The sequence below is a fragment of the Chiloscyllium plagiosum genome, chromosome 4, assembly GCF_004010195.1.
Source record: "Chiloscyllium plagiosum isolate BGI_BamShark_2017 chromosome 4, ASM401019v2, whole genome shotgun sequence".
NCBI classification, from domain to species: domain Eukaryota; kingdom Metazoa; phylum Chordata; class Chondrichthyes; order Orectolobiformes; family Hemiscylliidae; genus Chiloscyllium; species Chiloscyllium plagiosum.
Window position 1 is genome coordinate 54852546 of NC_057713.1, and position 24617 is coordinate 54877162.

The following is a 24617-nucleotide window of genomic DNA, read 5'->3' on the forward strand; positions in this document are numbered from 1 at the left end:
ACTATCAACATCCTGGGGGTTATCGTTGACCAGAAATTCAACTGCACTTAGCGCATAAACACAGTGGCTGCAGAATTAGGTCAGAGGCTAGGAATACTGTAACAAATTACACTCCTTCTGACTCCCCAAAGCCTGTTCAAGGCACAAGTCAGGAGTGTGATGGGATACTCCCAACTTCTTGGGGCTGTACTCATCCAGGCAACACTCAAGCTTGACACCATCCCAGACACAACAACTGGTTTGATTGGTACAGCATCCACAAACATCCTCTCCCTCCACCACTGATGCTTAGTAGCAGCAGTGTGTACTATCTACAAGATACACTGCAAAAATTCATCCAAGATACTGTGACAGCATCTTCCAAACCCATGATCACTTCCATTTAGAAAGACAAGGGCAGCAGGTATATGGGAACACCACCACTTTCAAGTTCCTCTCCAAGCCACTCCTCATCCTGACTTGGAAATCTATCATCCTTCCTTCACTGTTACTGGGGCAAAGTCTTGGAATTCACTATCTAATGGCATTGTGGATCAATCCACAGTAGGTGGACTGCAGTGGTTCAAGAAGGCAACTCACCATCACCTTCTCAAGGGCAACTAGTGATGGGCAATAAATGTTGGCCATACACCAGTACCCACATCCCACAAATGAATAAATAAATAAAATCCTGTACTATATAGCACAAATACAAATTTATAGTTGTTAGGCTGATCATTTTCCATGCTGACTTGATAATAATAGGCTCACTGCCGTCACTTGCTGGGTGTTTGATTCCTGTTTCTCCTTGTCCGTTCTGTCTCTGACTCTTTGTCCTTTACAATTCTGGGTTCCTCTTTCTCATTCTCTCTTTGAACTCTAGCACTCTTGACAAACAGCAAAATGACTTGGTGCATTGACCCATTATTATGTGATGATATGATACAAAGTTAACATGGATGCTGCCTGAACTGCTGTGCTCTTCCAGCACCACTAATCCATAACATGGAAATGTGTTGTGTTGTAAGAAAACAGGATACAATGACAATATTGAATGGAACAAAAACATTTGTTGAAGAAGTGTTTAACTTAGGAATAAAATGGCAGATATGACAAATAACCCTTCACTTCGTTAAAATGGTATATTGTCAATAATCACTTTTTGTTTTCTATTGCAACAGATTTCCTATGGGTGCAAGGAGACGTGTGTGAAGTTCAGTTGATGGTCTATAACCCCATGCCTTTCGAACTGAGAGTCGAAAATGTGGTTTGTTTTGCTTTTTCATGTTTGGCTTTTTTATTGAGTCTGACTTTGCTGTTTGTTCCAAAAAAATGATTTTGTCAGATACAAGGCAGAGACCTGTTTCAGTTGACGATAACTGTTGTTAGACTTGTAATCGCTGACTTTTTTAAAATTCAAATTTAGCCATTTCCAATGGTGAGATTTCAACCCTGGTCGCTGGATCAGTAATTGGATTGCGAATACAATATCAATATCATGAGGCCATTGCATCCCCTGGAGGCCAGAAATAAATTTTTCGAAATCATCATGGGCATTTTTCTTGAGTGGACAGTTCAATAATGTATAAATTATATTGAACCTTCTGATAACGACAGGTTTTTAAAATTAAATTCTAATTTTCTTTCTGAAGTATACAGTTCATACTTGTGAAATGTGTATAAGTCCTTGCATGATGCCAGAACTGGCATGTAGATCCACCGAATAGTTTTATGCTCAACTTACAATTGCTACCGATAGCAACTGTGCATGTGTTACTGTTGGATGCTGGGCTACAAACATAAGTTGGCTTTACGAGATAGGAGTACCAGTGAAAGTTGGTCAGCTCAGTCTTTTCAAATCTCATTTCTTGTTGCCATTGAGGTTAGCCCAGAATCTGTAACAGATGTGTTGTTATTTTGCTGCTTCGCTTTCTGCCGTTGTGTCAGAATGGAGTTTATGTTGGAAATTTGGTAATATCTTTTGACTAAGGAAAGGAAGTTGGTAAGAATTATGAGAGAGATTCCAGACATAGTTAACTATTTCGGACAAAAATTGCATCGTCCAGTTGGGAGAACCTGAACAGAATATATGGACAGAGATGTGCATACAGGTCATTCTTCTGTAACAAAATAAAGTTCACCTTAGAAACAGTGCTTAGTGTTGGCAATGTAATCGCATTATAGCCAACATGTTTTAAAAGTTCACGCTTTACAAACAATGTCCCCAATTCGTCAATCATGTTGCAGCAAATTCATGTTAACAAAACAAGTGTTAGAGCAGAATGTCCGACCATCAAGCCAATTGTGTATCCAATTTGACCGCTCCCCCTGGATTCCATGCAATCTAAAGTAGCCTACTGCGTGGAACCTTATTAAAGGCCTTACTGAAATCCATGTAAGACTATGTCCATCATTGTGCCCTCGTCAACCTTCCTGGTCATTCCATCAAAGAACTCTTAACAAATTTAGCAAATGGAATTTAACCCTGGAAGGTGAAGTGATGTACTTCGGAAAAAGTAACAAGATAAAGGAATATTCAATGATTGGCAGAACTGTGTAATAGCTGAAGATAATAGAATAGTGAAAATAACATAGGAACAATGTTTTTCCCCTTAGTAATAAATAATGCCTTGCAGCACCCACAAAAAATTTGCAATTTAATACTACTGTGGGAATAATATCAATTAATAATAAGAAAAAGCATAACTGAGAGCGCTCTGGTTATTGCTTCACCAGAATCAACAAGTTGGGTTCCACCTCTGGAACACAATGCAAATTATGGCATTTCTAAGTGTATTGTGTTTTAAGTTTTACCATATTTGTTTGTTGTATCTGAGCCACTTTGAGAATTCATGTGGTCCCTAAAATAATTCAACTGCTTTACATTGCATGCATGCATTCAAAGTAATCTGCTTTGATTAATGATATATGGTTAGGAAGGGTTTAGAGGGATATGGGCCATGTGCTGACAAATGGACTTGATATCTGGTTGGCATGGATGAGTTGGACCGAACAGTCTGTTACCATGCTGCACATCTCTGACTCCATGACTTGTCTTTGTAATAGCCCAAAGAACTGAAACAAAGGTTCATCAGGTATGTTGTTATGCTACCTGTTGGAAATTGCCCCATAATGAACTTTTGGTACATCGCACATTTTCTTTTCTTCGTCTAACATTTTATTTTATCTTTGAGCAAATGCCTAAGTTATTTTGTCTGCTTAATGGAAGACATCTGTGCCACATTGATAATTGGCTTAAATTTCATTAGCTTAATAGTTTGTTTGTGACAATTCAAAGCAAATTTAAATATTTTATGAATCTTAAATAATTTGTCAAAAATAATTGGCAAAATATTGATAAAATAGGACATACAATGCAACCTTTAATTATGGTGATTTTCTTTCCTTAAAAGTAGTAGCAATAATAAAGTGAACATATTGAATCTATTCAATGAAGACCCTGAGAGAGAATAAAATTGCAACTAATTCTGTGAATGTTTTCCAATTGTTGAAAAAAGAAGAGGAAAACTATATAATGAATATAGTTTAATCATTAAATAGCTGAAATGATTCTCAGATTTGAGTGACAGCATTGTGGAGTTTCAGCAGCACCTTCTCTGGTAAATAGGGATTGGCACTACGCCAATCGGCCCAACTGCTCCATTTCTGTTGAGCATACATATAAGTTACATTTCATATTATAGAAATATGGTGTTTGAAAGCTGCAAAAGCTTGTTATTTGAAATAATCTTTTCTCTATAACATAATTAAAATGCCCCATATGCCAATTTTTTTTTAAACAAGTTAGAAAATGAGAAGATACTTGCAAACATATTTGTCCATCCTATTTCCACGACCCTTCAATCCCTTCATCCAATCTAAAATTGAATGTTTGCATAGGCTATAATCTTCCAAGCAACAGCAATAACTAGATGATTGTCTTGACTGGATGCTGCTATGCATTTCATTTGGAGTTTCTAAGCCTGACTTTGAGAGAACTTTTGGTTGTGGAGTAGGGTCAGTGAGGACAAGATCTGGTCTTTTTTGTATACAGCGCTCGCTGCCATGTGGTTAAATTAAATGTTCGGTCTTAAAGTTACCAAATGGATGGATGAATGCATAAGTAGGTGGGACAGTAGACAGTTGGGGGTTAGTCAGTGGGATTAGTTGTATGGTTGGGAGAATAGTCAAGCTAGGTTTGTATAAACTTATTAATTTGAGATAATGCCTTTGACTATGTTTGAACCTATGCCCTCAAGTCTTCTGGTCTTGCATTCAAAAAATGCATTTTTGTTAAAAAGTAATTATAATTGACAGTAAATTGTTTTGAAATCCATGTAATGTTGTTGTTTCGGAAAACGTTGTAGTCTAATATATAAAGATCTTAAAAAAAAAAAGAATGAAGATATTTGTTGATAGTTTGGTGCAAGATATTTTGAATATATTGCCAATTATGTTTGAATGGTGTTGGCTCTACATTTTGAAATATATCAAATGCAAAATTATGACAATTCATGATGTGTTTTGGATCTGCTTAAAACAAATTGTGTTAATTTATGTTGTGAAAGTAAGAAAGATGTGCATATAGCCTTTTGTGTTATAATTTTGGACCAATAGTGACCTTGGATACTTGAAATATGACTGATTTGCACACTTAGACAAAGTTTTTTTTCCTCTCCATTTAAGTTTGATACCACTTCTTTAATTAGGTCTATACAGTGTCTTAGAGAATAGTTCAGCAATACAGCTTAGTTTATAAAATGATAGAATTTCTATCTAGTAGTACTGTGGATGTACTTGGGTGACATTGAATGCAGTGATTCAGGCATGTGACTCACCACCAGTTTCTTGAGGGCAATGAGCAAGGGATAATACATGTTGGTCAAGCCAGAGGAGCCCACATCCCATGAATAAATAGTTGAGAATAAACTTCAGAATTTGTTAATTATGGGTGCATGATTATTCAATATAGGTAGCTACATTCAGTATAGAGGATTATATATTTAATGTGTAGAAAAATGAAGACTGTGACATTTCCAATAGTGTGTTTTCTGTATTACTGTAATTAATGCCATATTTTCTAAATGAATTTATTCAGTATTGTTCTTTTCCCCTCACCTCCCCCTTTTCTATGATAATTTTGCAGGGACTATTGGTTACAGGTGTTGAATTTGAATCTCTCCCAGCTGCACTCTCTCTCCCTGCTGAATCGGGATTATACCCAGTGACACTAGTTGGTGTTCCACGTACATCAGGACAGATTAATGTAAATGGTAAGAATTTAGGATAATTAGATGGTGATGACCTTATCTATTAATATCATTTTGCTAACATATTATTGAATCATAGATGAAAACACCCCATTTGTTATGCATGGCATGCTATCTACAAATGGTCGTTGCTGTTATGATTTTAAGACGCACTCCTCTCAACATTTAATTTGAACTTTGTTCAATAGGGAGCCCTAGACATAAATGTACAGGTAGTTTCAACCTTAAATGAATGTCCAAGTGTGCTTTACAAAAGGCCTGAAGGAAGCAAACACTGAATTAAGAAATAGGTAATTAGGATAGGTGACCAAATGCTTGCCTCATTGTATGTTTTGAGGATACTTGGAGGAAGAGATGGAGAAGCAGGCTTGATGAAAGGGTTTTAGAAAGCAGGGCCTTTCTTGAAGGGTCTGCAGGTATCTGTGGGGGAGTAGAGAACAAAGTGTGTAGAAACTGGAGGAAGAAGAACTTCACGTTGACTGGACGAGTTAGAAGACTTGGAAGGGGGTGAGCCAATCGTTAGGCCTGACTCCATATCTACACTTAGTTTTGATTGAAGAGAATGTGAAACTTCAAACATGATCATCACAGAGAAATAACATGATGGGTAATAGAGTCTAGCTACGTGGCAGTAAAAGTTTTGTTAAATTGGAGTGTGGGATGGGAGGATGGAAGATCAAAGCATTAATTGTTTGCTACTTGATGAATTGTATGTGGGTACTGGATATTAGTTGGGAGTGTATTTGCTCCGATAAATGAACACTGTAGCTGCTAGTGTTAGGAGGTGTTTACTTATAATGGATAACTGTATAATAAAATACATATGAAAGAATGTCAGAATTGGTTCCACTTTTATCAATCTTCAATGGGTTTTATAGGATATAACATGGCAGTACAGAAGAGATGTCTAAATGTAGGAAACTTCGGATAGAAAACTATATCCTAGTATCCAGTATTGAAAATGACAAAAGCAGGCGTAAATTTTTGGGGTATTTTGATATTTCCACAATCTGAACCAAGTGACCAGTGGAATAATAAAATGGGTATGTGGATCCAAGAAACACCCATATCAAAGAGGCACAACGATTTTGGCTTTGGCCGTGTTGCTTCTTACAAGAAGTTAAATCGAGAGTAAACTATTTTTGGAACTGGGTGCCTTTCAGAGTGTCAAGAAATATTTTCTTTTGTACTCCTTGAATGATATTTACAAAAGCACCATCTGTTAAATTCCTGAGAGGCATGGTCAGACTTTTAACATTCATGGTTGTTCCATAGAGGAATATATTAAGGACTTGATGACATGGTATTGAAGATTAACACAGTTCATTTTGAGGATCCTTGTATTAAACATAGAAACAAGAGCAGGAGGAGGCCATTAAGCCCTTCATGCTTGCTCCACCATTCATCACTATCATGGCTGATCGTCCAACTCAATAGCCTAATCCTGCTTTTTCCCCATAACCTTTTGATGCTATTGTCCCAAATGCTATATCTAGCTGCCACTTGAATACATTCAATGTTTTAGCATCAACTGTTTCTTTTGGTAATGAATTCACAGGCTCAACAGAAATGTCTCCTCATCTTCATCCGAAATGGTCCACCCTTAATACTCTGACTGTGACCCCTGGGTCTGAATGCACCAACCATTGGGAACATCCTCCCTGTATCTACCCTGTCTAGTCCTGTTAGAATCCACTCACTGCATTCCCTCGAGAGTAAGAGCTCCTTCCTCCGAAAAGGAGACCAAAACTGCACACAATATTCTTGGTATGACTTCACCAAGGCCCGGTACAACTGCAGCAACACATCCCTGCCCCTGCACTCAAAACCTCTCACAATCAAGGCAAACGTAGCATTTTGCCTTCTTTACCCCTTGCTGCAACTGCATGCTTATTTCCAGTGACTGGTGCACAAGACCACCCAGGTCCCTATGGCACCTCACTAGTTACTGCCTGCCAATTTGAAAAAGGCACATTTAGTTCCTACTCTTTGTTTCCTCTCTGCCAGCCAGTTTTCTATCCATCTCAATACACTTTCCCCAATCCCATGTGCTTTAATCTTACATAATAATCTCTTATGCAGGACTTTGTCAAATCCTTTCTGAAAGTCCAAATATACCACATTGATTGGCTCCCCTTGTCAACTCTACTGGATATTAGATTTGAAGGTCTTATAAGAAACGTTTGAGACACTTGGTCTGTTCTCATTGGAAAGAAAGCGGCTAAGGGGGTTTTGATAGAGGCATACAAGATGATCAGAGGATTAGATAGGGTAGACAGTGAAAGACTTTTTCCTAGGATGATGATGTCAGCTTGTATAAGAGGGCATAACTACAAATGGAGGGGTGATAGATTTAAGACAGATGTCAGAGGCAGGCTCTTACCTCAGAGAGTGGTAAGGGTGTGGAATGCCCTACCTGCTAATGTAGTCAACTCAGCCACATTAAGGAGATTTAAACAATCCTTAGATAAGCATATGGATGATTTTGGGATAGTGTAGGGGGTTTTGATAGAGGTATACAAGATGATCAGAGGGTTATATAGGGTAGACAGAGTATACATCCTCATAGAATTCCAACAGATTTGTCAAGCATGGTTTCCCCTTCACAAGTCCTTGCTGATTCTGTCTGATCCTGCCACTGTTTTCTAAATGCCCCATTAAAAGGTCCTTGGCAATGGATTTGAGAAATTTCCCCACGACTGATGTTAGGCTTACTGGTCTATAAATACCTCCCTTTTTGAATATTGGAGTGAATATTAGCACTGGTTTAAATTGTTGGGTTATGCGAAGATGTCCAATATGGACAGCTTTTTGTTTTGTCTTGTGTTGAGTTTGCAGAGAGAATGACAACTTTTGAATCAAATGTCTGCTGCCTTGAACAGGTTTGAGAGCAAACTGCCATTTTCCTCATCCTTTCTGGAACAAATGGAACTGTGACATGAAAAACAATGGTGACACTGATTGCTACATTTGAGTGGCTCAGTTGTTGGACCCAGATACCCATACAAACAGGCACGATGAGGATTACAACAGATTAGAAAAGCAATATAATGAATGACTAAGGAACAGTCAGTAATGCTTCAGGTGCAATTTGAGGTATCATTATGTAGTGAACTGCCTCAAAACATGAGACAACATCCTTGAAGTGAGAACTGGTGAACAGAATTGAGGAAGGTGGTGAAAGTAATCAAGTATCCAAATAAATTGTTGTTCAAAGTTTGTGAGAAGATTTGTAGCTTGGGTACTCGTTGTTGTGGTTCTGTTCGCCGAGCTGGGAATTTGTGTTGCAGACGTCTTGTCCCCTGTCTAGGTGACATCCTCAGTGCTTGGGAGCATCTTGTGAAGCGCTTCTGTGATCTTTCCTCCGGCATTTGTAGTGGTTTGAATCTGCCGCTTCCGGTTGTCAGTTCCAGCTGTCCGTTGCAGTGGTCGGTATATTGGGTCCAGATCGATGTGCTTATTGATTGAATCTGTGGATGAGTGCCATGCCTCTAGGAATTCCCTGGCTGTTCTCTGTTTGACTTCTCCTATAATAGTGTTGTCTACTATTATAGGACAAGCCAAACAGAGAACAGCCAGGGAATTCCTCAAGGCATGGCACTCATCCACAGATTCAATCAATAAGCACATCGATCTGGACCCAATATACCGACCACTGCAACGGACAGCTGGAACTGACAACCGGAAGCGGCAGATTCAAACCACTACAAATGCCGGAGGAAAGATCACAGAATCGCTTCACAGGATGCTCCCAAGCACTGAGGATGTCACCTAGACGGGACGAAATGTCTGCAACTCAAATTCCCAGCTCGGCGAACAGAACCATAACAAATAAATTGTTGGTTACGTGCGGATTAGTCTCAGACTGGTTTAATTACGTGCTACGAGGTAATATCTGCACTTAATTTGTGAAGCAGATTGTTTAAAATGTTTCTGAAGATGGAAATATTATCACTCCACATTTTGTAGATCTTGTGACAAGATTTATCTACAATTTTTAACATGTACAAACAGGCTATCATTAACAAAATTGTGGAAAAATGTGTTAGTTGGTGGGTATGTTAAAACATCAATGTTGTGGTTATTAAAGTCATAGCTGAGGGCCCTTTCAGTAATGTATTTGAAAGGAATGTAGTGATCAATGAAATACTGCATTTGGTCAAAAAACAAAGTGCAAGTTGGCAACCATCTTGGCATGGACCATTCATATGAAGATTTTGAAAGGTGCTTGGGTACAAGCACTGACTTGGTGACAGGGTGGAAGCTCGATATGCCTCTTATGCTGTGCAAGAGGCTAAATACCCAAAGGTGCTACAATTTATTGTTTTGTTAACTGCTTTAAATGCAGCTTTTTTGCCCCACAGCTGAAGTCTTGGAGCAAATTCAGAAAATCGTGAGACATTGTGAGAGACAATCCAATAGATCAATTCAGGAGATTTGGTAGATTTTACAACAGAAGGGATCTTGAGCAAATGGGTCAATGGACGGAAAAATGGCAATTTAATTTGGTTGAAAATGAGGTATTGCATTTTGGTACAAGAGTGAGCAGGACTTTGAGTCATAGAGATGTACAGCATGGAAACAGACCCTTTGGTCCAACTCACCCATGCTGACCAGATATCCCAACCTAATCTAGTCCCACTTGCCAGCACCCGGCCCATATCCCTCCAAATCTTGCTATTCATATACCCATCAAGATGCCTTTTAAATGTTGCAATTTTACCAGCCTCCACCACTCCTCTGGCAGCTCATTCCATACACGCACCACCCTCTGCTTGAAAACATTGCCCCTTAGATCCCCTTTTAGATCTTTCCCCTCTCACTCTAAACCTATGCCCTCTAGTTCTGGACTCTCCCGTCCCAGGGAAAAGACTTTGCCTATTTATCCTAGCCATGCCCCTCATGATTTTATAAACCTCTATAAGGTCACCCCTCAGCTTCTGACGCTCCAGGGAAAACAACCCCAGTCTGTTCAGCCTCTCTCTGTAGCTCAAATCCTCCAACCCTGGCAACATCCTTGTAAATCTTTTCTGAACCCTTTCAAGTTTCACAACATCCTTCCCATAGGAAGGAGACCAGAATTGCATGCAATATTCCAACAGTGGCCTAACCAATATCCTGTACAGCCGCAACATGACCTCCCAACTCCTGTACTCAATACTCTGACCAATAAAGGAAAGCATACCAAATGCCTTTTTCACTATCCTATCTACCTGCAACTCCACAATGCTGTTCCAATAAGATTAAAATTAAAATGCATCAACTTAATTTCAAAACTATACAGTCTCTATTGCCTTCTGTGTCTTCACTCTTCCAGCTGCTGATTTCCCAGGGTTGTCACCTTTTTGTTTTTACTGCGAGTATGTTTCACGTGAAAAGGTACCTTTTGATAGAAAGTGTTTTCTAATTTTTTTTGAGCAAGATGTTAGATGGGCAATTACCTATCCAGGAGTTTCTCTCTTTGCAGCAGTTGGCTCCCTGACCAATTTTCAAAATGTCTGCATTCTTATACCCCGAACATTGGATTGTCTCATTGTTTGATGTTGGCAAAACAATAAATTCAAACTCTATTGGGGTTTAGTAGCCTTCAGCATAATTTAAACTGGATGTAAGTTTGCTCACTGAGCTGGAAGGTCTGTTTTCAGACGTTTCATTACCATACTAGGTAATATGATCACTGAGCTTCCAGTGAAGCACTGGTGTTAGTGACCTGCTTTCTATTTGTGTTTAGGTTTCCTTGGGGTGGTGATGGCATTTGCTATTTTTTTTCTCAGAGGATGGTAGATGGGATCCAAATCAATGCGTTTGTTGGTAGAGTTCCGGTTGGCAAGTCATGCTTCTAGGAATTCTTGTGTGTATCTTTGGCTTATCCTCGGATGGATGTGTTGTCCCAAAGGAGTGCCCTTCCTCATCTGTATGTAAGGATATGAGTGAGAGAGGGTATGTCGTTTTGGGGCTAGTTGATGTTCGTGTATCCTGGTGGCTAGTTTTCTGCTTGCTTGTCCAATGTAGTGTTTGTTACAGTTCTTGCAAGGTATTTTGCAAATGACATTAGTTTTGCTCGTTGTCTGTATAGGGTCTTTGAAGTTAATTAGCTGCTGTTTCAGAGTGTTGGTGGGTTTGTGGGCTATCATGATGCCAAGAGGACTGAGTAGTCTGGCAGTCATTTCAGAAATGACTTTGATGTAGGGGAGAGTGGCCAGGGTTTCTAGACACGTTTGTCTGCTTGTTCGGGTTTGTTGCCGAGAAATTGGCAACCCAAGGAAACCTAAACACTTAAGGGGTGTAGGTTTGCTCGCTGAGCTGAAGGTTTGATATCCAGATGTTTCATTACCTGGCTAGGCAACATCATCAGTGGCGACCTCCAAGTGAAACGAAGCTGTTGTCTCCTGCTTTCTATTTATATGTTTGTCCTGGATGGGGTTCCTGGGGTTTGTGGTGATGTCATTTCCTGTTCGTTTTCTGAGGGGATCTCGATACCATCTATCAACCCCTCAGAAAACGAACAGGGAATGACATCACCACAAACCCCAGGAGCCCCATCCAGGACAAACTTATAAATAGAAAGCAGGAGACAATAGCTTCGCTTCACTTGGAGTCGCCACTGATGATGATACCTAGCCAAGCATTGAAACGTCTGGATATCAAACCTACAGCTCAGCGAGCAAACCTAAACCTCCACCTGAGCTACAAACCTTGCTAAACACTTAATTAGAAAGAGGGTCACTAACACCGGTGCTTTACTGAAGACTCACTGATTATGTTTCCTAGTATGGTGACAAAACATCTGAAAATGAATCTTTCAGCTCAGTGAGCAAACCTACATCCAACATTTCAGCCTGAGCTACAAATCTTCTGAAAACTTGATAATTTAAACTGGATAAATTTGGATTGTTGTCAAAACTCAGGTATCCATTTCACAGTCAAATGTTACATATTTTCACTTTTCTGATACACTCTAGTACTGCCATCCAGTAATGCATGCAGGTGCTTGCAAGCTCTTAGTTCTTCCTCTCTTTGCTAAAGGTACAGTACATGCTTTCAACTTAATAACACCTGGTAATTTAAAAGAATTTGATTGCTTTTCTTTAAGGCCCTACAGACTAGATTAAACTAATTTAGTACGTGGAGCTAAAAAGCTTGAGACAGCACTACTATTTTTACTTAATACAATGTGTGCTCGAATCAAGGTTGTTAATTTTTCAGAAAAATGGCTGTTCCAAACTCTCTCCATTCAGTCTGGACTTGATTTCATTTCCTTTGACCATTAAACTACAAACGCATAGCTAGCACTGGCTTGAGGCTGTGTGATGCATTTCATCTGTCAGCTAGAGATGTAAAGAGTCAGTGCCAGTGTCCTGCACTGATTACAACTATACAAAATATAACATTGAGTTAGTTGATTGCAATTTGATTATTTGACCATCACACATAACTAACTGCAGAAAAATTGCGGCAAAGCAAATTTAATCCTACAATGGCTTGGGCCTTATAGAAAGTTCAAGTGCAAGAAATGATTTTCTGAGACTAAGGCAGTGGAATATGAAGAGATGTGGAGCAGAGACAGATCTTAGCATTGTTTTCTTGGATTTTTAACAATAATCCTACAACTGAGGAGGATGTTGCTGGGGTCAATGCGTAGGTCAGGAAGAAGGACTTTAAAGATAATTCCTTAGGCCATGAAGAAAAATCTATCGTAGTTCAAATGAAGGCCAGTCTTAGAAAGAAATTAATTATGTCAGGTGGAGTTGAACCAAGCAAGGATGCTCACTGAGCTAAACAATGGAGATGAGGCATTTGAGCCATTTGACTTACTCGATATTGTATTGTCTCCAAGGAAGATGATGATTTACCACCATAATGCAATGTCACGTTGTTTTGTTCCGGCATTTTTGATGCAGTGATATTGATGAAAAATGTTGTAGTTTCATAATGGGTTCCATAGTTAAAATTGACAGTTTTGGGGAGTGACAGCTCCTTCATTGATCTGGAAGAGGTAAAAGACATTGGAGATGGGTAATTGTGATGACAGAGATTGAGGGAACATCTTTCATGAGATTGTGACACCATAAACAAGAACATGGCCTAAGGAGAAGGGACCCCAGAAAGTATCACTAAGGAAGGGATTTTGAGGGGAATTGGTACAGGAGGGTATGAGCTCAGGGATGTCATTGGGTTGGGGCAGGTTAGATCAGAGATGAGCAGCCCAATCTTGGTACAGGCTACTGAAGAATGTTTGAATGCTGGAGAAGGAGAATGCTGGAGCTGAGTCTGAGGAGTAGGGTAGCATTGTGATTTTTAAAGTGGACTAGTCATGTAAGGCTTTGACTAAATATCCATAGTTCAAATACCACCACAAATTTAAATTCTGGTAAGTAAATATATTTAGCTTTTTGTTTTTATTAAATTCCAACATTAATAATGTTGACCAAGGCCGTTTCAGAAAGACCTTTCATCTGGTCAGGTTTAGTTGTGACTCCAGATGTGTGTCAATGTGACTGACGCTTAACTACCCTTTAAAAAGACTGTATGAACCCTTCAATATATTAAAAAGGTGGTTGCCAATGCTTTCTCAGAAAACTGGGAATATTGCTAAATCCTGGCCTTAGCAATAATATCCATATCCTGTAAATGAATTACAAATTGTCATTGATCAAAAGAGGCATGTGTAGGGAATGGGTGGCGGAATTAAGAGACTGAAATAAAAGGGCAAAATTCATGAAGTAGAATGAAAGACTAAGCAACAATACCCTGTTAAATGCTTTTACCAACTTAACATGGCCAATAGTGCAGGGAGATTGATTTCTCTTGCATTTTTTATGTTGTATCTGAGCTCATTTTGTGCACTTAAAATTGTACTGATGATCACTGACTAAAAGTTTAATAATTAATTAATGCCATAACCCAGCCCAGTTAAATCAGCCTTCCTACCTCTGTATTTACGACACAGTAAAGTTAAAACCTTCAAAGAACTCAAAATGGTTCCAAACCAGATTTTTTGAATAACCAATTCCGAGCCTCTAATTTGTAGCCTAAACAAAAATATTTAACTATTTATTATTAATACAGCACCTTTAGCAGAGCAAATTGAAACAATAGTCTAATTGATATTTGATTTAAACCTAATTACCTTTGTTTTCAGCCCAATTCTCACAAAACACAGACAGACACAGTTAAGAGGAAAAAAAAGGCAAGATTCTTAATTTTTTTTCACTATGCACTGTACCACAGGCATATATAATTGTCTTCAGAAAATCAAACCGACAATTGGGCCATCTTTTCTATTCACCGAGAAGAAATTTCAGTGATGCTTAAACTTAGTTTGTATTCTCTGAACTTCAATGGATGATAATGGGAGATTAGGCAAGGAGCTTTCAAATCTTCGGGCTGTTGCATCATCAACAGTCAAATTCCTACTCAGAAACACAGTCCAAAAAAAACTAAACTGTTCAGCCCCTCAGTCTTTGACCAATTTGGTTTCTCCCGGACATGATGGCACAGGTTCCCAGGTACTCGCCTCATTCATGGCTAAACATCTGCTATCTGGTTAGACACACTGGTCTTTACCTGGTGTCAAAGCATCTGCATAAGCTTTGATCAAGAACCCACCTGCAATTAACTTCAGACCTGGCTTCTCAAACAACAATTGTTAATCCCCTTCCTTTTAAGATGAAGTTGTTGCCCACAGTCCAAAGGTCACCTTCAGTTCTCTGCTCCAAATCAACATGGTACAAGGATAACATAAGACTAAGAAAAATGAGGTAACAGTCCTCAGTACTGTGGATAATATATTCGCATGGATTGAGGATTGGCAAAGTAACAGAAAATAGTTGGGTTAAGGGAGCATTATCAGGATGGCAACCTCCAAGTTGTGCAGTGCCACACCGATCAGTTTTGGGCTGCAATTATTTGCAAATATATTTTTGACTTGAATGAAAAGTTAGTTTACTATCATCAATTTTGATGTTGGAAAGTGATAAGGATGCCGCAAAGAGCCTACAGAAATATCTAGAAAAGTGAGTAGGCAAAAACTTGGCAGATGCAGTGTATCACAGGAAAATGAGGTTATGCACTTTCACAGGAAGAATATAGGACTGAGTATTCATTAAATGGTGAAAGCTGCTGCAGAGAGATTTGGATGTTCTCATGCATAAATTGCCAAAGAAAAAGCAAGCATACGAGTTTTGCAAGTAATAGGGAAGGCAAATAAAATGAAATATAAAAATAAGAGATTTGCTCAAACCACAAAGTAGCTAGACTACAGCTAGAATATTGTGAACAGTTTTGGTCCCATTATCTAAATAAAAAATATGCTGGTATTGGCCAATGTCCACAGGAAGTTCACAAGGTTGATTTTAGGTATGGAGGGCTTTTCTAATGAGGGGAGGTTGAGCCTATATTCATTCAAGTTTACAAGAATAAGAGTAGATCTTATTAAACTGTATAACACATTGAGACAGGTTGATGGGTAGATGTGGCAAGCTTGTTTCCCTTTGTGGTATAGTCGAAGCCCAGAGGGCATAATGTTAGAATAAGGGGTTACCCCTGTCTGATAGCATTTCTTCTCTGAGGGGAATTGCTTATTACTGAGTGCTTTCGAGGCTGTCATTAAATATATTTGAGGACGAGATGCACACATTTCTAATCAGTAATGGAATCTAGGTTGAGACTCACTGAATCCCTGTAGTGTGAAAAGAAACCGTTCAGAGACAATTCCATCCAGGCACTCCTATCCCTGCAACCGCACATTTCCCATGGTTAACCCACCGAGTCTGAACATTCCAGGCAATTTATCATGGCTAATCCATGTAACCTGACACATCTTTGGACTGTGGGAGGAAACCAGAGAACCTGGAGGAAACCTGCACAGACACTGGGAGAATGTGCAAATTCCACACAGATAGTGGCCTGAGGCTAGAATTGAACCTGGGTCCCTGGCATTGTGAGGCAGCAGTGCTAATCACTGTTGGTCACTGGGTTATGGGGAGAAAGCAGAAAAGTAGAGTTGAGGATTATTAGATCAGCCATAATATCATTGAATTACAGAACAGACTCTGTGGGCTGAAAGGTTTGCTTGTACTCTGTCTTACGTCACGTCAAACAAAACCTGACTATTACATGTCAAGCAACATTAACTGCAGCATTCTCCTTGACAATGCCTTTGCCCATTGAAGTTTGCTTGTCAACCCAGAAATACACTCCTTTCATACAGTATAAATGTTGGTTTAATGCTTGAATTGTTAATTGTCCTGATGTAAATAAGATGTATAGCTTCACCAAACTGACTTTTTTGGCAATGCTCAAGTTCTGTATGAGTAAATTGACACTGAGTTAATTTATCAATTGTTGGAGTGATTTTGTTTTGATTTTGAATGAGGAACAAACTTCAAATGAGGCAATGTCTTTCAAATATGACTTTGGAGGAGGATTGAAAAGTTCAGTTGCGTGCACAGTGTCAATACATGAAGAAATTTGCTGTAAGTACTTAAGAACAGTCAGAGTCTGGATAGGGCATCCAGGTTGCAGATAGGCTTCACCAAGTGGAACATGAGGTGTTGTTCTTTCAGTTTGTGCTGAGCTTTGCTGGAGCACTGCTGCAAGCCTGATAGAGATGTTAATCAAGGAATAAAATGCTGGTAAAGCAATTTTCTGAATCGCTTTCTAATGGAACAACACAACAAGAGAATTGCAATAATTCTTAGAGTTTGGTGAAGGGACTGCACTGGAGAAATCACTGGCTGTGAGCCACACAGGCAAACGTTCAAGAATGGTTGGAATTAGAGAATAAAGACATTTGTTCAGTAAAAGACAATGGTTTGAAAGTTATTGAAAATCTCATACAGAAAAAGAGCATGTTTGACGACATTCTCCTGGAAACTACGGGATTGGCTGATCAAGGCGTCTTCTCCCAAGTCCAGCGATGAAGGGGCTTCCAACAGTCTGGAATGGCAGTATCAGCCTACCAAGGCAGTCTCCTGGTGTACAGTGAAATAATTTTCGGAGGCTACCGGTATTCCAGCAGCTTGGCGTGAAAATCTAGTACGGCCACAGAGGTCTCATCTTGACTTCGGAGGTGGCTTCTGGGTTTTCCAGTGGCCCAATGTGGAGGTCTCTGCTTGGCAGGGCAGATTTGGACTGGTACTGTATGGTGGTTTTGGCCTGGTTTTCCAGCATGTCCCTGAACCCAGGCATTAATTATACTGTGATCTTTTACTTATTTATGACTTCTGCCAATATTTTACGTGTTCTGGTATGGTGACTTATAAGATCTTTCACTTATTTTTGTAAAAAATAAATGTAACAATAAATTGCTATACCAGAAGCAGTGCGGGCTGTATCAAATGTCTCCAACAGGCCCAAATGGAAGTTATGCGGAAACAGCAGGTGTGTCTGAAAACCCAAATAACTTGTCCACCCACTTCAGCAAACCACTTTGCTGCACCAGAGACCGGGTTTAAAAAACATGGTATTGGACTATTCAGTCACCTCAGGAGCCGCAACACCAGAATGATACTAAGTCACCCTTGATTCTGAAGGACTGTTGAAGAAAAGAGAAGGCAGCACCTCATGGATGCACAATTTTCAAATTTCTAAATCTTCTAAACTCTCTTCCATTCCATGTTGTGTTGGTGCCACACAATATGAAAATGGGACATGGTCTCCTCAAGGACTGTGGTGGTCACTCCTTGCCATTACTGTCATGAGCTGACACAACTGATGGATATGTTGGTGAAGATTAGACCAATTTGATTTTTCCTTTTTGGGATCCTCACCACATGTCATAGACCCAGTATCGTGGTGATGTCCTTTAGGAATTGATCATTGGTGTAATGGAGTCGTACGGTTGGCATAATTGACAGGAGGTTTCCTTTCCCAAGGTGGACCTGATGCTATGAAATTTCATGGAATCTGGAACTGATACTCACTCCTGTCTGTGCACCACTGAACTGCCATGTTCCTGCTGGGGGACAGTACACCAAAGAGTGATGATATCTGTGCCATTGTCAGGCATGATTCAATGATTATGACTACATCAAGCTGATCTATGGGCCGGCTCCCGCCCGTTTTAACACAAGCCCAGGAAGACTTTGTCAAGGAACAGGACTGTTTGCCGTTGTCATTTCCTGTGCCTAGGTCAGTGCTATGGTGGTCTGTCCAATTTAATTCCTTTTTTTCAGACGTTGTGTGAAAAGTCTGGAGCGGTTAGCTAAGCCATTTCAGAGGGCAGTTAAGAGTCAACAACATTGCATCATGTGTAGACCAGACAAGGTAAGATGGTAGATTATCCTTCCCTAATGGATATGACAACAACAAACCATGTCTTTGAATTCGGTATTTGAAGTTGTAGAGTTCATTGAATTCAAATTTCACTACCTGCCATGCTGACATTGGAAATTATGTCCACAGAACATGAACCAAATGCTTTGTATGACAACCCAGAGACATTTACTCCTTCATAACGGGACTTTCTCAGAATTTAGAACATTTTGTAACATTTAAAATTGTCTCACTCAGCATTTCTTTTAAGACCATAAGATATAGCCAGTCAAGACTGTGGGATGTGAATTCCTGCAATTTGAACAAAATGTTTAATATCATTTCCTGGAGATTGTGATTTTTCGTGAATTCTTGATGTATCCTCTATTTCACTCAGGAGGTTTGGGCCTGAATCTTCCCTGAGAATGCTTTTCCATCACTTAATGTGCTGCACTATCCCCATAGTGCCTGCCTTTATATGCCTTTCAGGGTAGACTGAATAGGGTTATTAACAATGCTTTTTGTAACCCTATAATATATACTTGATATCAAAATACCCTGTGAAACTTTGAGCTCTTTGAATTTTCAATCTAAGATTTAAACAATCTTTAAATCATTCATCTCCCAATAGTTGCTTGAGCTCTCATGTCCCTCCTGGTCTTGATCAAGTACTGTTAGCTCACTTCCTCATTATTGTATCTGAGATACTCTTCCCTGCTGAATTTCTTCTTCCAGTACCATTCCAAGCTCTGGCATCAAGCTAACTCCTGAAAGTTTCATGATTTCTATCAATTCAATGGTTATTTGATTATGTCTAAAGGAGTTAGTAAGGTCTCCTAACCAATTGTTCATTTCTGCTATTCTTATTCCTTAACAAAATCTTGGTGTAAATAATGTTACTGAAATATTCTTTAAAAGTGTAGTGGAAATGAACTTGCATACTTCATGTATCTTAATTGGGCAATACTTAATTTGCAGACAAGACTATGGTCATGTATTCATCTATTTATTCAGTTAACCAACAATGATGGCAATTTATTTATATGATGCCTTTAATGTTATGGAATATCCTGAGGCTCTTTACAGGATCATGTGAAAAAAACATGCTAACTCATGAAGATGTTCAATTAGATGACCAAAAGCTTGGTAAGAAATAATGTTTTAAGAGGTATTTTAAGGGGAGAGATAGAGAACATTTTGAGAGATTTTGCTAAGCCAAGTAAAAGCATGACCATCTTTATTATAAGTGGGGATGCAGAAGAGGACACGATTAAAGGAGCACAGATCATCTGACACTTGGTTCACGTTAGACAACATTAAATAAAATGATCTGAGAGCTTTTTTTTCCCTTTGTTCCTTCTGTAGTTTCCTTTGAAGCAAAACTTCATACTAATCTGCTCATTCATGATTATGCACATACAAAAAGCTACATGTAGATTTCTAACACCAGGAACTTAGAATGTGAAGGATAGCAACAGTGACTTCTTTAATTTTTGTAACAACTTAAATTTGAAGATTGACAAAATAAAATAGCTGCATTCTAAATCTATCCAATTTCTTTGGTCGAGCAGGAAGAAAATATTTCGTAATGAATTTGTCAAGCCATGTATTTTTTAAGTATCCCTTATAGTCAAACTGCTCTCTCGCTGTAGTATAATTATAGTAAATGGTGATGCTCTTAACTGTGAATAACACAATGAGCATTCCACAGTTGTGCAGTGGTTACTTAAGTTGCATCCCTCTCGTCAATCCAGCCTTATGTACTGTTGAAGTGTCTACATGGAGGGATTTTTATTGCTTTTTATTTGTGCTATTTATTTACAAGCTTTTAAAAATTAATCCATATGCCATTTTCTAATGAAAAATTGAAATAATTAACTGATATTTAAAGATAGTATACTAATTTGATTTGTCATTCTTAAAGCTTGGGTTTTCAGGCTGCTTTTAAACATAGTACATTTATTCTGGAAAAGCAATCTGTAAAGGAAGTTTCATTACAAAATTATGCTAGCATATACATTTATCAATTGAATTGCCTTTGAGACATGGGATTATTTTACATTTTGTTTTGTAAATCGCATTATAAATATTGATTTTAGGTGGTATAGCATGGTTAATTAGACATGAAATTGTGAATAGTGTTAAAACTCTTAAATAAGACATAATTGGAATCTGTTTTAGACTTACTGTATTTGTTTACATCAATCAATGCTTCAGTTTTTCTGTGCATTGTGATGTTTAGAATATATTTAACAGCAAAGAAATTGCTTTTTACCATGTTGAAAAGTTCCTTTAGCTTAACAGGGAAAAAAAATGATTACTCAATTGAATTTATTTGTCTCGTTCATGCAAATACTTTATAGATGTATACATGTAAAATTTAGGGAGATATACTTTTTATTAAAATTTCTAAATCTATGAAAGCCACATGGATTGATAACCTAATACTGCCAGCTTACCAGATGCGGCTATGTTATAGACCAGGAAGCAAATTTTGTTGCTTGAATCTTCAACTTCAGGCTGTTAGATTAGGTCAATTTTTGTGCAATCTGTAACATTTTTGGTGGTTTTCCAATTGTCTGATCTTGCCACAGAAGTTAACCAAGTTATATTTAATTGTTGGAAATCATACTGACGTACCATCTAATTCAAGCTATAGAAGTTAAATCTTAAAATTGTAAATCTGTAAAAGATTTATAAATTAGACTTTTTATTGGGGCTGGAATTTTTCTCATCTCAATGAGTCTACTTGAAATTCTTGGACTGTTGTTAAAATTCTTAAACTGAGCTCCTAGAAACATGGAACAGTTACAGCAAAGTAAGAGGCCATTTGGCTCCTCATAGTTCACTTCAAAAACAATTCATCTAGTTGCATTTGCATGTTCCAAAAGCATACTTAGATAATTTTTAGATGTACACATCTAATTGAGCAAAATAACTGTTCGGAAATTATATCTGATGGTTACGTTGACTCGGAGTGACACCTAAGAGAGCATGATGAATTGTCGCGTATAAAAGGCCAAATAGAATGGAGTTGAAATCTGCTTCCAGAAATACTGGAGAAACTTACAGGCCTGACAACATTTGTGGAGAGACAAAGTTAATGTTTTGACTGCAGCATGACTTTCAAAGAACTCTTGAAACTATTAAACTGAATTCGATGTTGACTCTGTGTCTCTCCACAGATGATGCGCGATCTATTGAGTTTTTTCCAACACTTCATTTTTTATTTCAGATTCCCAGCATCAACAGTATTTTGGTTTTATTCTAGAACACTGCAGTGCAGCACAGGACAGTGAAGCTTACTGGATTGATTACACTCATGCTATTCAATCACGCTACAAGCACGCTATTCACTAGCCATGCCAAACACACTTTGATTTTCATGGGGTGAGCAGGCTCACTTCACTGCCACTGGTCTTTGCTTTCTCTTCCTGATTTACGAGATCTGCTTTCCTGCAAGGAAACCAGGGGATGGATGGAAGGAATGTGGTGCAAGTGGATGAGAGAGACACTTGTAATTCAGCAATGGTGAGGTATTTCTAGTGCGGAGATCAGGAATGGTGAACAGTCTGGAGATTGAAGTGGGTGGGAGCTGGTGGTTGGACAGGGTGTAAGCAATGGAGAGAATGGTCATCCATGAGACTTGTTGAGCTGCAAAGTTTATGTGAATGGTGACCCTTTGAATGTGAGTTAAGAGAGAGGCACTTTAGCTTGCAGAATGGAGAAGCTTATAAATTTGCTTTGTGTACTACTGGATAAGGCATTTAATCCTGGATACTGCCCTGACCTGGGTTGGGATCTTGATCTGGACTGGCTGTGACTGGTGGTATGGCTGCCTTTGGTGGTCTGCAGGATAAAGGGCTATCTTCCTTTCTGCCACCTTGTCCACCATCACCTCCAAGTCTCTGAGTGAAGCAGTGTGTCAGCTTTCTTAGTAATAACAGTACAGAGCTGCAATATAAAGGACAGTTTCTAGCTTATAGAATCTAAAGTTCTGCAGAGCTGTTGTTTAAATGTGGTGCCAGCAGCATGGATATTGTCAAAGTCCTGTTGCCGGCAACCACTCCCAACTTTGCTGCATGAATCCATCAGACAATTATGTGAGCAGTGAGCTAAGAGCAAAAACTTGCATGAGAAAATTGATATGGGTGTACTGGCCACTATGCATCTTATCTACAAAAAGGTAATTTTCAGCTCTATAATCTTGGCTGCTTCATGCAATTTTTTAAGGTCCGCAAGAGACACAGAAAACATATCAGCAGGAGTAGGACATTCAGTCCATCAAGTCTGCTGTACCATTCAAACTGACCATGCCTGATTATTCAGCTCAGTACTCTGTTCCAGCTTTCTTCCTATACCCTTTAGTGCTTTCTTGAAAACATCAAACTGCTTTCTCTGCTAGAGAATTCCACAGGCACACCACTATCTGTGTGAAAAAACTTTTCATCTATGTCCTGAATGGCCTATCTTGTATGATTAGACTGTGCCCCCTGGTTCTGAGCTACCGAGTAATCAGGAATCTCCCTCCTACAGTTACCTTATCTGATTGTTAGAATTTTATCAGTTTCTGTGAGATCCCCGTCATTCTTGTAAGTTTCAGTGAATATAGTCCTAAATGATCCAGCCTTTTCCCATACTATGTTCCTGCCATCCCAGAAATCAGTATGGTAAACCTTTGCTATAAGCCTCCCATTGTGACAAAATCTTTAGAGATGGAGACAAAAGCTGCAAGCAATATTCTAGTTGCCGTCTCACCATGACTCTGTATAATTGCAGCAAGGTATCCCTCTCCTGTACTTGAGTACTCTCGCTATGAATACCAATATTACATTTTATCTGTTTACTGCATGCTGCATGTATGATCTAATTTGATATGTATTCATCAGGAGTGTTTAATTATACTAGGTGTCATTCTACAAGTTAGGATATTTTGGTCTTCGTTTTATTAGGTTGCTGGCATAAACAATCCTAAAGCTCATTTAAATATGTGATATTTAGAAGATTCAGAAATTCTTTGTTATGTTGCTTGAAGATTATGCGACTATCCTTCTACTCCTGGTGAAAATTTGTTTATTTAAATATTTTTAGGAACTCTGTTGAAATTTAGTTTTTCTTTAATCTCAACAGTATGATCCCAGCTGATGGTAATGCTAACCATGTTAATTTCTACAATTAAATCTGGTCTGATGGATCATATGTTTAATTTTAGCAGTTGGTTATGGTAACAGTCCCTGAAACATCTTCACCTAAGTGCAGTTGTTTCTTAATAGAATGTAGTCAATACAATAGGAAGAAAAACAAGAATATCTACCTAATCCAGTTAGAAAGGTCTTAAATCAAATGTCAAACTGATATTTTCCAACACACCCTTTTTTTGCAGATATTTAATTCCAGAGTAACAGAACTTCGACTTCAGCTTTTGAATTTTAACATGACTCTCTTGATTGTTTGTTTGGTTTCTGGTAGTCACATGTATCTAGGTACTGTGAGAGGCATTGTTTTGTGAGCAGTACAGGCAGATCAAAGCAAACCAGGACAGAGATCAAAGGGTATCTAGATAGTGAGGCATACAGGTTACACTGCACAGGAGGTGTGCGAAGCAAGATCAGCATTCACAAATCGACATTATTTGAAGTTAAAGAATCCATTCATCAATCTAATAATGGCAGGGAAGAAGCCTGTTTTTAAACCTGCCTGACAGAAGAGGTTGTAGGAGAGCAATTTCTTTCTCAGCTGAGATAATTTTGTAGTTTCTTTCCAATGCTGCTGGTGCAAATCTTTCACTATTCTGAAAGTCCTGAAATTGTTCATTTATAGCAAGTTGAACATAAGGTCTCCTGGCTTGGAAACTCCACAGTCTAACAGCACTTTGGCTGGTGTGATCAATTTGCTTGAACTAAAATTTGACATGCGTGCTCGGTGAAAACTGTTCTCCCTTCTGGATATATGTCCTGATTTTTCTGATCTAAAGTCAAAAAGTAAAATAGAGGCCTGTAATCTGATCATAAACCCAGCAGTATAAATATTCTGTTGATTAATACCCCAGGTGTCCTGTCAGGAAGTTGGCTGAAGTCCCATGCTGCCTTAGAAATATTATGGACCAGACCA

General features: G+C 38.7%; 1 protein-coding gene across 1 annotated transcript in view; it reads left to right on the forward strand.

Annotated features, from left to right (window-relative positions):
* The window catches only part of trappc9 (trafficking protein particle complex subunit 9), a 598494-nt gene that overhangs the window by 97210 nt on the left and 476667 nt on the right, over positions 1-24617 (forward strand). The window contains exons 12-13 of the mRNA XM_043689331.1: positions 1161-1246; positions 5126-5252. Coding sequence (XP_043545266.1) covers positions 1161-1246; positions 5126-5252 — 213 coding nt within the window. The remainder of the gene's footprint in view (positions 1-1160; positions 1247-5125; positions 5253-24617) is intronic.